The 12,804-nt window shown below is 36.5% G+C and overlaps 1 protein-coding gene across 4 annotated transcripts in view; it reads right to left on the reverse strand.

The window, feature by feature from the left end:
• Positions 1-10,705, reverse strand: part of LOC121325978 (rho-related BTB domain-containing protein 1-like) — a 48,010-nt gene extending 37,305 nt beyond the window's left edge. The window contains exons 1-2 of one of the 4 annotated variants that reach the window (XM_041269086.1): positions 10,574-10,705; positions 719-803 (exon numbers count right to left, since the gene is read on the reverse strand). In XM_041269086.1, coding sequence (XP_041125020.1) covers positions 719-782 — 64 coding nt within the window. In that variant the 5' untranslated portion in view covers positions 783-803; positions 10,574-10,705. Of the gene's footprint in view, positions 1-718; positions 804-5,773; positions 5,911-10,573 lie in introns of those variants that run through there. The other 3 variants (XM_041269087.1, XM_041269088.1, XM_041269089.1) reach the window with 3 other exon arrangements.
• Between the last annotated feature and the right edge of the window lie 2,099 nt (positions 10,706-12,804).

Raw genomic sequence — 12,804 nt, forward strand, 5'->3', positions numbered from 1 at the left:
CATGTCTGTTGGGCTGAATGAGTGATGTTGTGTCAAGCAGTTTTCAAAAAGGGAAGAAACTTGTGTACCTAACAGCTGAAACGACCTTGAAGTTCTGCTTTCTGATAAAGAAGAGTGAACTGAAGGTTAAAACTAGAATGTGGTAAGAATATGTTTTAGAGAAAATTATTTCATATTGCGGTGCAATTGGAGTGTACAACTGAGCATGGCTGCAGGACAGCTACTCTAGTCAGCATGTATTTAATCATATTTACTGTACAGGATTGTATCTGTAGCTACAGGATTTTAGCTTATACCTTATCACTAACATACATACCTTAGTTCGACTTTCATCTAATCAGTGAGCAATAAAATCCCAATTTTTCCTTAGGTTAACAAATGACGTCACACTTAAAAGCCAACTAAAAATATGCCAATATGCTTTTTTTCATCAACTAGGTTACTAGGCCACACTAGTTACCGTATATTTTACTTTCGGTTTGGCAAATAAATCAGTTTTATACGTGGATACTGATTATCATAATCAATTGTAGTCTAGTGATCCACATTTTCTCTGAAAACTCTATGCAAAAGGGTCCAGGTGGATCAAATCCAAGATCATGCCAACAGGAATTTGAGGATACGTACAATATATTTCTTTGAAAAAACAAACTCATTTAGTAGTCTAAACCAACAACAATAAAAAATGGAGTTCAATATTTAAAGATGAACTACTCACCAAACAAATGCAATAAATGGCCCATCAATTTTAACCATTGATAAAATGTCTTATGACGACTCATATGTTCCTCCTCATGACTAGCCTGTAAAGAAAATGAATAGGGCCAGTGTAACTCTCTCCACAGCTATAAAAGGGGATGATGTAAACCTCAGGGACAATGCTATGCCTTTACTATTTAATAATTGTTTCCAGCAAGTGGAACTGAAGTGGTCTGGGTTTCTTTTTTACACATCAATGAGAAACACAAGCCTGCAAGTCCTGGCAAGATCAATTCATTCTTTAGAATGTATTTGTAATGCAAAACAGTTCATAAATAAATCCAACTTTAATCAAAGTTATCAAGGTGTCAGTGTTGTATTGTGTTTAATAATTGAATGTTCTTCAATATTAGAAAAAATGTTTGTTTAGGAATTAAAGTACTTAGCTCGTTGTGGCAGGGCAGGGCCCTGCCTGTAAATAGAGTTTTGTGGTGTTTTGGTGGTGGTTGGCAGGGATGGAAGTTCCTATCCCTGCTAAAATACATATGAGAATGTGGCTGGAGCTAAATTGAATGATTATGGATAATTAAGCTCCAGTCACATGGTATTTAAGAAGGGGAAAATGCTTTGTTTGGAGAGAAGGGAGTTTGCACTGTGAATGTTGTTTGTTATAGATGTATACTGATCAGTGAAGGTGAATGCCCAGTCTGACAGTAGTGGTTTTGTTTAACTGTTTATTTTTTACTTTGTTCCTGTGCCCTTTTTGTTCATGTTATTTTTGTTTTGTTTATTGAAAGTGTGCAAGAACATTTAAACTCCAGCCTTCCTTGCCTCTGAGTCTCCGTCCCTGCCAATAACATCTGCAATATCCTGTCACACTCACAATAAAAATTGTTGGTACCACTGTATATATATTTTCAAAAAACTGTTTCAATGTGTTACATAATTAGAACATATTTACAGCATGCTATTCAATCCCAGCAATATTGAAATGAGAAATCTGCATGTCCTAAATAGAGTAAACACATTATAAACACATCAACTCTAAGTAGATTATGCAGCTTGTATTCTTTGCATGTTTGTGATAGACACCTATAAAGCCATTAGATTCTACAGCTGCACAGCAATACATCATGATAATTTGACAACCAGCAAGTACAACATCAGAAGACGATAAATCAGCCTGAAAAATAGACTTCTACTCCCTGTGCTCTAACTGTACAATAACATTATTTCTTGTGAATGGTGGCAAGCTATTTCATATTTAACAACCTATATTTACTTTATATAAGTAATTTGCAAGCCATTGTCTGAGGCATCAGCGTTATACTGTTTTGTTTGAAGATTGGAGCTTTAAATACCCCACAGCTGTAGGAGTTTACATTGGACCAGAATGCTCATGTAAGTAAATAAATATAGGTTTGTTTTAATTGTAAAGTGAGCTATTGCTAGTTTGATGCTGTAACATGAACGATATTAGCCACCTGTGTTGAATTAACAATTTGCTTAGTAACAGCAGGGTGTGGCTGATTCCATTTTCAAATAATTTTCAATCCATTGTCTGAGGCACACCCAGCTCTTGACCTCCAGGGCATTATATATGCACTGACGCTGACCTAGTGCTCCAGCACTCAGCGCCAGCCCACCGAAGGGCCCTATCATTAAAGGGCCCATAGTCTAAACTATGGTAGTCCAAACAAGGACAACATTTACTTTCCAATCAACGAACGTGAAGGCTCCAGCTCCAGACCAGGTTTGCATACATTTACCAGGGTAACTATATAGGCAAAACAGGCGGTCGCCGAGGGTGGCAAAAACGGTACATAATTACATTTTATACTTCACATTTCTTTAGTCTAAAATGTTCAACATTTGAGATCACTGTTTCTTGTTATGCAAAACTTATTGCTGATGTTAGGGAACCATATCATGGGCAGAGGTGTAGTCCTAAATCTGGAAGTACGGGAACTCTGGGGGGGCGGAGTGATCACTCCGCTGCGGTGTCAAGTGAAATCTGGTCTGCCCTGGGAACATGCTCGAGGTTGTTGAGCCCGTTGCTAAGCAAAGAATGCATTGAAGTTCCTTACATATTCAAATAGGCGGGCATTGTGTGCGTACATAAATTCAACGTTACTGTTGAGCGCTGACTCAACAAAAACATCACTATTGTCACAACCCTTCCGGGTATTTGGGAACACTTCATTGCATTCCTAAACTACACGGTAAGATTTAAGAACATAAGAACATAAGAAAGTTTACAAACGAGAGGAAGCCATTCGGCTCATCTTGCTCGTTTGGTTGTTAGTAGCTTATTGATCCCAAAATCTCATCAAGCAGCTTCTTGAAGGATCCCAGGGTGTCAGCTTCAACAACATTACTGGGGAGTTGATTCCAGACCCTCACAATTCTCTGTGTAAAAAAGTGCCTCCTATTTTCTATTCTGAATGCCCCTTTGTCTAATCTCCATTTGTGACCCTTGGTCCTTGTTTCTTTTTTCAGGCTGAAAAAGTCCCTTGGGTTGACACTGTCAATACCTTTTAGAATTTTGAATGCTTGAATTAGGTCGCCACTTGGTCTTCTTTGTTCAAGACTGAACAGATTCAATTCTTTTAGCCTGTCTGCATATGACATGCCTTTTAAGCCCGGAATAATTCTGGTCGCTCTTCTTTGCACTCTTTCTAGAGCAGCAATATCTTTTTTATAGCGAGGTGACCAGAACTGCACACAATATTCAAGATGAGGTCTTACAAGTGCATTGTACAGTTTTAACATTACTTCCCTTGATTTAAATTCAACACTTTTCACAATGTATCCGAGCATCTTGTTAGCCTTTTTTATAGCTTCCCCACATTGCCTAGATGAAGACATTTCTGAGTCAACAAAAACTCCTAGGTCTTTTTCATAGATTCCTTCTCCAATTTCAATATCTCCCATATGATATTTATAATGTACATTTTTATTTCCTGCGTGCAGTACCTTACACTTTTCTCTATTAAATGTCATTTGCCATGTGTCTGCCCAGTTCTGAATCTTGTCTAGATCATTTTGAATGACCTTTGCTGCTGCAACAGTGTTTGCCACTCCTCCTACTTTTGTGTCGTCTGCAAATTTAACAAGTTTGCTTACTATACCAGAATCTAAATCATTAATGTAGATTAGGAATAGCAGAGGACCTAATACTGATCCCTGTGGTACACCGCTGGTTACCACACTCCATTCTGAGGTTTTTCCTCTAATCAGTACTTTCTGTTTTCTACATGTTAACCACTCCCTAATCCATGTACATGTGTTTCCTTGAATCCCAACTGCGTTCAGTTTGAGAATTAATCTTTTGTGCGGGACTTTGTCAAAAGCTTTCTGGAAATCTAAATAAACCATGTCATATGCTTTGCAATTATCCATTATCGATGTTGCATCCTCAAAAAAATCAAGCAAGTTAGTTAGACACGATCTCCCTTTCCTAAAACCATGTTGACTGTCTCCCAGGACCCTGTTACCATATAGGTAATTTTCCATTTTGGATCTTATTATAGTTTCCATAAGTTTGCATATAATAGAAGTCAGGCTTACTGGTCTGTAGTTACCTGGTTCAGTTTTGTTTCCCTTTTTGTGGATCGGTATTACGTTTGCAATTTTCCAGTCTGTCGGTACCACCCCTGTGTCAAGAGACTGCTGCATGATCTTGGTTAGCGGTTTGTAAATAACTTCTTTCATTTCTTTGAGTACTACTGGGAGGATCTCATCCGGCCCAGGGGATTTGTTTATTTTAAGAGCTCCTAGTCCCTTTAACACTTCTGCCTCAGTTATGCTAAAGTTATTTAAAACTGGATAGGAACTGGATGACATGTGGGGCATGTTGTCAGTATCTTCCTTTGTAAAAACTTGTGAAAAGTAATCATTTAATATATTTGCTATTTTTTTTCTTCATCTACGATTTTGCCATTTGTATCTCTTAAACATTTAATCTCCTCTTTGAATGTTCGCTTGCTGTTGTAATATTGGAAAAACATTTTGGAATTGGTTTTAGCTCCCTTAGCAATGTTCATTTCTATTTCTCTCTTGGCCTTTCTAACTTCCTTTTTGACTTGCGTTTGCAGTTCTGTGTACTCTTTCTGCGTACTTTCTTTTTGGTCCTTTTTTAATGCTCTGTAAAGTGCCTTTTTTCGCTGAATATTTTTTTTAATTGATCTATTAAACCATTTTGGCAATTTAGTTTTACATTTAGATTTGTCTACTTTAGGGATGTAATTGTTTTGCGCCTCTAGTACTACATTTTTGAAGAACAACCATCCTTCTTCTGTGGGTGTTTTCTCTATTTTACTCCAATCTACTTCTGTTAGTCTCTGTTTCATACCTTCATAGTTTGCTTTTCTAAAATTGTAAACCTTAGCTTTAGTCATTACTTTTGGGGTTTTAAAAAACACTTCAAATGAGACCATGTTGTGGTCTGAGTTTGCTAGTGGTTCTCTGACCTCTGTTTTAGTTATTCTATCTTCGTTATTTGAAAAGACTAAATCAAGGCATGCCTCCCCTCTAGTCGGTGCCTTGACAAATTGTGTTAGGAAGCAGTCATTTGTCATTTCCACCATTTCTATTTCATCCTTCGTGCTACCCACCGGGTTTTCCCATTTTATTTGGGGGAAGTTGAAATCCCCCATTAGTATGGCTTCTCCTTTGCTACACGCATTTCTAATGTCATTGTATAACAGATTATTGTGCTCACCGTCTGAATCTGGCGGTCTATAGCATGCTCCTATTATTATGCCCTTTGAATTTTTGTCCGTTATTCTGACCCATATTGATTCGGTTTTATTTTCTTTGTCCAGGTTTAACACCTGGGCTTCAAGACTGTTTCTTATGTATAGCGCTACCCCTCCTCCTCTTCTGTCCTGCCTGTCTTTCCTATACAGTGTACACCCACAAATATTATATTCGTCCCCATCGCTCTCAGACAACCTCGCTTCTGTAACACCTATCACATCATAGTTACCTGTTAGTGCAGTAGCTTCAAGTTCTAGAATTTTGTTTCTGATACTTCTAGCATTTAGATAAATACATTTAATGGTTGTCTTACCTGAGTTGTTGTTCTTGTTTTGATGCGGTCTCCCTTCTGTTTTTTTGTTGATTTCTCCCCTCTTCCTTTCTAGTTTAAATGCTTCTGAACCTGCTCGTGGATCTAAAGTCCATTTAAAATGAGCGATTCTGCATATCGGACCTTTTACTCTAGCTTAAGAAATAGCCTGGAGGTACGAAGTCTTAGCTTTTTTTTATAATGTTTTTTTAGAATTACTTCAAAAAATATATTTACACGACCCAAAAATGAGGTTTTTAGTTTCTTTATATATATATATATATATCATATGGGTTGTATTACTTATACCCATATGAGTTATATAAACATCATATATATAATGTAAATTTATATAATATATATATATATATATATATATATATATATATATATATATATAATATATATAATATACGTTGTGTTAACATTACGTTGTCACTTGCTGCGCCTTATTTGTTATACAGTAATACATCAATAAAATAAATTATGTGTGTATATTAACAATTACCGTTTTAAAATCGGTCAACGGTATCATTATCTACATTTAAATCACATGCATATTTTTTATATAGCAGCTTAATCGTGGTTGTGGGTGTCGCCATCTTTCTGTTGAGCAGATCCCCAGCTCAGAGAGCCGGTAAATTTGTTGAGTCTGAGTTGAGCCAACGGTGCGCGTCACTAGCTGTCAACGGTGAGTTTAGGAACGATTTTAAGAGTTGTTGCTTCTCAGCGTTGAATTTAGGAACGCAGACATTATTAGATTTAATTTAATTAGCCTGACTATGATTCTTGTAAAAGGACGTTGCTAATGCAGGAAACTCTGAAATTCTCCAATCGTTGGATTTCTAACTAGTTGCTTGTGACGATAAATATAGCCAAGTCAGTCCTTAAAGTCACTAGATTTGGTGAGAAATTCGCTAAACTGGCAAAACCGCTTGAAGGAGCAGAAGAAAAAAAAAAGATTTTCGCAAAGCTTATTATTGCCTTGACACAACAAGGAAAAGAGATCGCTTCATCGGTGTCCAGGCGTTGAAATTAGAGCGGTTGTTGTCATTTAAGCATTTTCATAACACATCGGTAAAGATTCTTTAATTCTTAAGTTAAGGATTTGCCTGTAGAAAAAAAAGTCCCGAAGGATTTGCTGTGCACGGTGATCACTAACCTGCACCTTACATACCAGTTAAGAAACGTAATAGGGTACTGTACAAAAAAGGTACAATACAACGTGTTTGAAATAACCTTTGTATCCTGCATCAATTGTTATTTATAACTCGTACATGGTGGTAGAATCAATTTATCATAAATATTGTCACTGTAGAGATGACAGTAGATGTCACTACCGTTTGTAACCAGAGTGATGATTGTATATAGCTGTATTGTTTTGTGACGTTAGGAAAAAAAAGTTTAATATATATATATATATATATATATATATATATATATATATATATATATATATATATATATATATATATATAAAATATGGTTTTTAGTTTCTTAATTTAAAATACGAGTGAAAACGGAGGGCGGCAAAAATCCTAGTGCCGGCCCTGCCAGTGTCTGTTTGCACCACCCTCTCCCGTACTCATTTCTACTTCCTTTCCTCTACTGCTCCCTATGTATAACTCTGATATCCCGTAATCCTCTCCTCTGGCTTCTCCCTGCCGCTGCAAATCTAGCTTCTCTAACCTGATCCCTCTGCCTCTTCATCTTTTCCTTTGCTTTCCCTTCCTCGTTTCTCCCACGCTACACCACTGCTCCTCTCCCTTCACTGGCTCCCTGTCGCTGATCGCATCCAATTCAAAACTGTACTCGCCTATCGCTGCCTCGACCTTTCTGCTCCCCCTGCTTGCAATGAACTGCTCCATATTTTGCCCTATTCTACGACTGCTCTTAATTATATCTATTTTCTGTATCTTGTACTTGATTTTTACTCTTAAAGGTATCACGCTTTTTGTAATTGCTGTTATTTGAAATCGTTCTCATCCATTTATCCTACTTACTTACGTGCTCTTAATGGAACTTTCTCTTATAACCAAATATTTTTTCTATAAGCTTAACTGCTCTAAGACGAATTTGCTCTCAAATCTTAATTATTTACTGTATTCTTTAATTGCTGTTATTTGAATTTGATCTTATTTTCTACTGATTTTACTGTACTTCATAGCTGCTCTTATCTGTAATGTGATATTTTGCAACGCGATACTTTGTATTGTGATATTTTGTAACAACTGTAAATTAGCCTGGATAAGGGAGTCTGCTAATAAATAAATAAATAAATAATAAACAGGCTATGTAGAAACACATATACAGCACAGCACAGCCTCTCTCTGTCAACATCATCACTGATATTACTATGGTAACCACTGTGTTTACAGTTTCTGCAAGGCAAGCCACAAGTTATCCCAGACAGCTTGGTCTGTGAAGGAGGCACATATACAAAAGGAGATTATGCAAGCTGGGTATATTTCGAAACACAGACTGTAATTCAGTTTTCTTTGACTTGTTTTTACATTTTTTGAATCAAATGTACAGTGTGTGTAGCGCAGTTGAACCATATCCTCACTTGTGGCTCCTTCAGTCCATTCCTATCACACTGGTTCCAGCTTTCCTGTGGGTTAGAGAACCAAAATCTTGGTTTCTGCAGTTATAACTATCAGGACAGGCATAGCAGTGCTACTCAGTAATAGTAATGAACTATTATTATTTAGTTTTAAGTATTTTTTTTTTACTTTAGAACTATGCCGATGACATCTAGACACAGGATAAGATGCACTGGAATTTTTGACAACTCTTAAGTGGTTCGTTCTTCCCTTCGTTTCTGTATTTTTTTTTCATTCAGTAAAGTTAACAGGTAGTAGTTGGAATTATATGGATTAGGAAAGGATCCCTGAATGAACCTTACATGACAGTTTCAATACTAGGGATTGCCCCTAGAAAACAGATCATATCTTTACGTAGAGCTGCACATAAAAATACATACGGTACTGTCGCAGGGCGGTAGAAAAGCCCTGCACATATAAAAGGGGGTAGGCCAAAGCCCTGCTGTTTAAATGTATTGTTTGTTTATTTTAGCTCAGGTTATTGAATGATTTAAAATGTATTGGTGTGTTATTTAAAAAGAAATGTATTGTTTATTTTAGAACGGGTTACCCCTCTGCACCTGTGTCTAATTTGTATTATTTTATATTAGGATATATATATGACAGCAAAAAGGCCATGTGTTTTTGTTTTGTTTGGCAGCGTGTAGAAGGTGGCCATCTCCCAAGTGAATGAATTGGTTAATTTGTTGCTTATCGGGAGATGGTCACTAATATGAAAACCCTGTGGGTGTTCGAGAGGAGGAACGGGAGTGAGAGAATGGAGAAAATGAAACTAAAAATATAGATACTATATAGGATGAGTGAAGGCAATTGCTCAGCCTGTCCGAGGTATTGTTTAGATTTGTTTTTGTCTGCCTTTTTGTTTTGCTTTGTCAGCATTGTTTTTGTAAAACCATTTTTATTTCATTTTTGTGTTAAAATAAACGGCGCCGCAGCCTGCCTGTGCTTGTTCCTGCTTCTGGCCTGACGTCACCACCTCAGCCACCCCTGTCATAGGCAAAAGGAGACCAATATTCATTCAGGGAAATTGTGACAAAAATTGTAAAATGGCCTTTGACCACTATGCTCTATATCTACTGTAGGTACTTGTAAGAATGTAATTTTGACAAGCAGACAGACAAACAGGATGCCTCCATATACCCTTAGATTCTGATACTTATGATAAAAGAATGTCTTTAAAAAATGACATCACAATTGAACAGGTGTGACAAACTGACAGTTAGAGGGACAGACAACCTCCATATCACCTGACATTATGATACACTTAAATTGTGCTAAAGAAGGTCTTCAGCAAGGTTCCTCCCAACTAAGAAAGTGGATCTCTAAAATTACAGACAGAAACACAGTTGGACAGACAGGCTAACAGCCTCCACACTCCCTGAGATTATTATACATTGTATAGATTGTGTTACACAAAGTCCTCAGCAAGTTTTGTGACAATTGGAATACAATTCTCTAGATAGATGAAATGACATTCAGAAAGACCTGACAGACAAACAGCCTCAATATACTGTGAATACTGTACAGGCGCATTGCTTGTGGCTTTTGTAAATATTTCTTTCTTTAGAGATGTGGCAGATGCTGCTTTCACAGCAGATCCCTTAAGTATAAACCAGTAGTTTTGTTCAGGTATGAATTTAAGTAAAACAGCTCCTCAGGTTCTAACACAGCAAACAGGACTATACCAGACTAGAACATCGGAATGTTGATAAAGCAATAATTTAATACAGCCAGTTAAATGTGTTTCCACGGATAATGGATGCAGCCATTCATTTTAGTAATAAAATTCGATATCTGTCCCTTTTATGTGGTATTGCAAATTCTGGGTTCAGCACAATTCTGTTTTTCTTTTATATTTAATACACATGTAGACAACAAAAAAAATCAGCAATGCTGACATTACACAGAATACCCAAGGATTCAATACATGTACAGCAGAGCAGTTTGAAAGGAAACACCATGGAATTCATGTGCAACCATTGCTTTATTGCCTAGTTGGATTACAGCATTGTAAACCATTGTTTGTCTCTTAAGAATTAAAACCAACCAGTTGCAAACCAAATGCCAATATTATGACATTTGCACTGAACAGCATCCTAGTTCTTCTTTCCTTTTGTGCATGCCGCCTAAAGGTTTTTTTTTTTATATTCACTTGAATTGTTTCATGTTTTGTTTAATATAAGAGCAGAAAAGTTCCTACCTGGATCAAATGCTCTTGTAAGTAGTTTAAGTGGAATGTTGCTCAGACTTGAAGCAGCTATCTCAGTGCTAGTAAGCAGCCTGCCTCAGTTCAGTGTAGGCACCACACTAAGCTGTACCTCCCAGCAGGACTCTTTTTGTAAGGCTGCAGCAGAGGTGTGCCTGCACTCGTGACTTCAAACAGACTGGGCAGGTTAGCCCTGAAAGGCCCCCAGAGGGCTGTTCCTACAGCTCTGCACAGCACTCCTTATTTTATGGCAGGCATGGTATTTGATGGACTGTGGAAAGAAATGCTGTACCAGCTTAAGTGTTAAAACAAAGCACTTTTCAAGGATTGCATCACACCCTGACCTTTTTGACGAAGTGTAATACTTTTATACTGTAACTTAGCAAAAGCACATGACATGCTGTTTTTTTTTTTTTTTTTTTTGTTAAAGTAGTTTGCGTATAGAAAAGGTCAGAACAACCAAATGAAAAAAAAAATAGAGATTTGGAAATACTCCATTTCCTTTATTTTAGGAGTGAGTGCTAAAATTGAATAAATAAATGTACCAAAAATGTCTCCAAACAAGTAAGACCTGACTTGTCTGCTATGTATTAAATATTGGTATATCTAGCCCAGTGAAAAATATATAAATGAATATGTGGAATCTGAAGCACAACGCAGAGGTTGAATTTATCAACCTACATATATTTTATAGCACTGCTGAATCACCTGTCAACCAATCCTAGATAATCCTAGGACAACCACAGAAAAGTGGCTCATGCAATCCACCTACACTTTTCTTTTCCTTTGTATTGATTTCAAAAGGACGGGTCAGCTGTCCCATGCTTTTTCCATGTGTCATTCTCAATGAAAACAGGAAAGAAGTTGATAAAGAGAATACAGTTAAGTGCCTGAGCTATGCAGCCAATTGTCACCAGTTTGTATTGCCTGTCCAGTGAAGGGAACTCCAAGTGGCACCTCAGATTATTATTATTATTATTTTTTTTTTTTTATAGCGGGTGACGTTAACCGTACCAATACTCTGACTAAAGCACTGTAGATGAATAATTTGCTGAAAGATCAGTCTATAATCACAATTGCATTAAATCCTTCTTTTTTTTCTCTGTCTGCTTTCCAAATGTTCACAAAAGTTTGGTAGCAGTGGTCACTGATAGTACAAGAGTGGATAATAATTATTAAACAAAAAATGATCAAATCAAATGTGTTTAAATCAAGTGATAAGACATAAAATACAGTTTGGCTTCTTCAATGACAATCTGTGAACGTTTGAAGAATATTAAACTACATTTTCTGCTTAAATTCAATTCACCTTCAATTATTTATTTGTTTTGATAACTAATGACTTCTAGCTTTTTTTGCATATATTGATTCAATTCTGTTCAGGCGTTTATATACTGTTTTAAATAAATGACTGCCACATACAACAGAAGGCATTCTTGTGTATTTGTACTAAAGGGTTGATAGTTCACCAAAACTAAGAGAAAAACACTGGTACAGTTTAGTCATAAGCTTTGCATTTGCTTTAGCAGATGATCCAATAATTCCATCATTTTTATTTTTGGTATATAAAAAAACAGTGAAAATGTTACAAAATAATTATGTTATGAAACTTTTTTGAAAGTAAACATGCATTTATATTATGTGTTTCCGAAGTAATTAAGAGATACATTCTGATTTTGAAGAAGAGCTGTTTTTTTTTTTTTTTTTTGTCTGGAACTGCCAGTATTGGGAGGTCATACAAATAATAGAAACATCCAGGTCTTCAGTAACTGAAACTGTTGAATTGCTATATAATGTTTAACAATTAACAGGGTAAGATTTGAAGCTGGCTAACTTGTTTTTCAAGAATGGGAAAATAGGCATCACATTTACGCAGTGAAGGTTCACACACAGTCTCCACATTCACACAACGAAGGGTCACACAAAGTCTCCCTATTGCAGTCCTCTTACAACACACATGCATTATTTTTGTTAAAAGAGGAATTTCAGATGTACTACTGCACAGAAGAGCCCCTGTTTAAAACAAGTGCTAATTAATCTTTGCAGAGGGTGTCACAAAATAACTTCAAATGTGTCAAAAAGAAGTGGGTGGCCAACCATACAGTGCCTATACAAAGTCTACACTCCCTTGGACTTTTTTTTTTGTTGTGTCAGTGGCTCAGTTTTATGCATTTAAATGATGATTTTTTTCCACTTATCTACACACCATACTCCACACTGTTAAG

The sequence above is a fragment of the Polyodon spathula genome, chromosome 13 (assembly GCF_017654505.1).
Source record: "Polyodon spathula isolate WHYD16114869_AA chromosome 13, ASM1765450v1, whole genome shotgun sequence".
Taxonomy (NCBI): Eukaryota; Metazoa; Chordata; class Actinopteri; order Acipenseriformes; family Polyodontidae; genus Polyodon; species Polyodon spathula.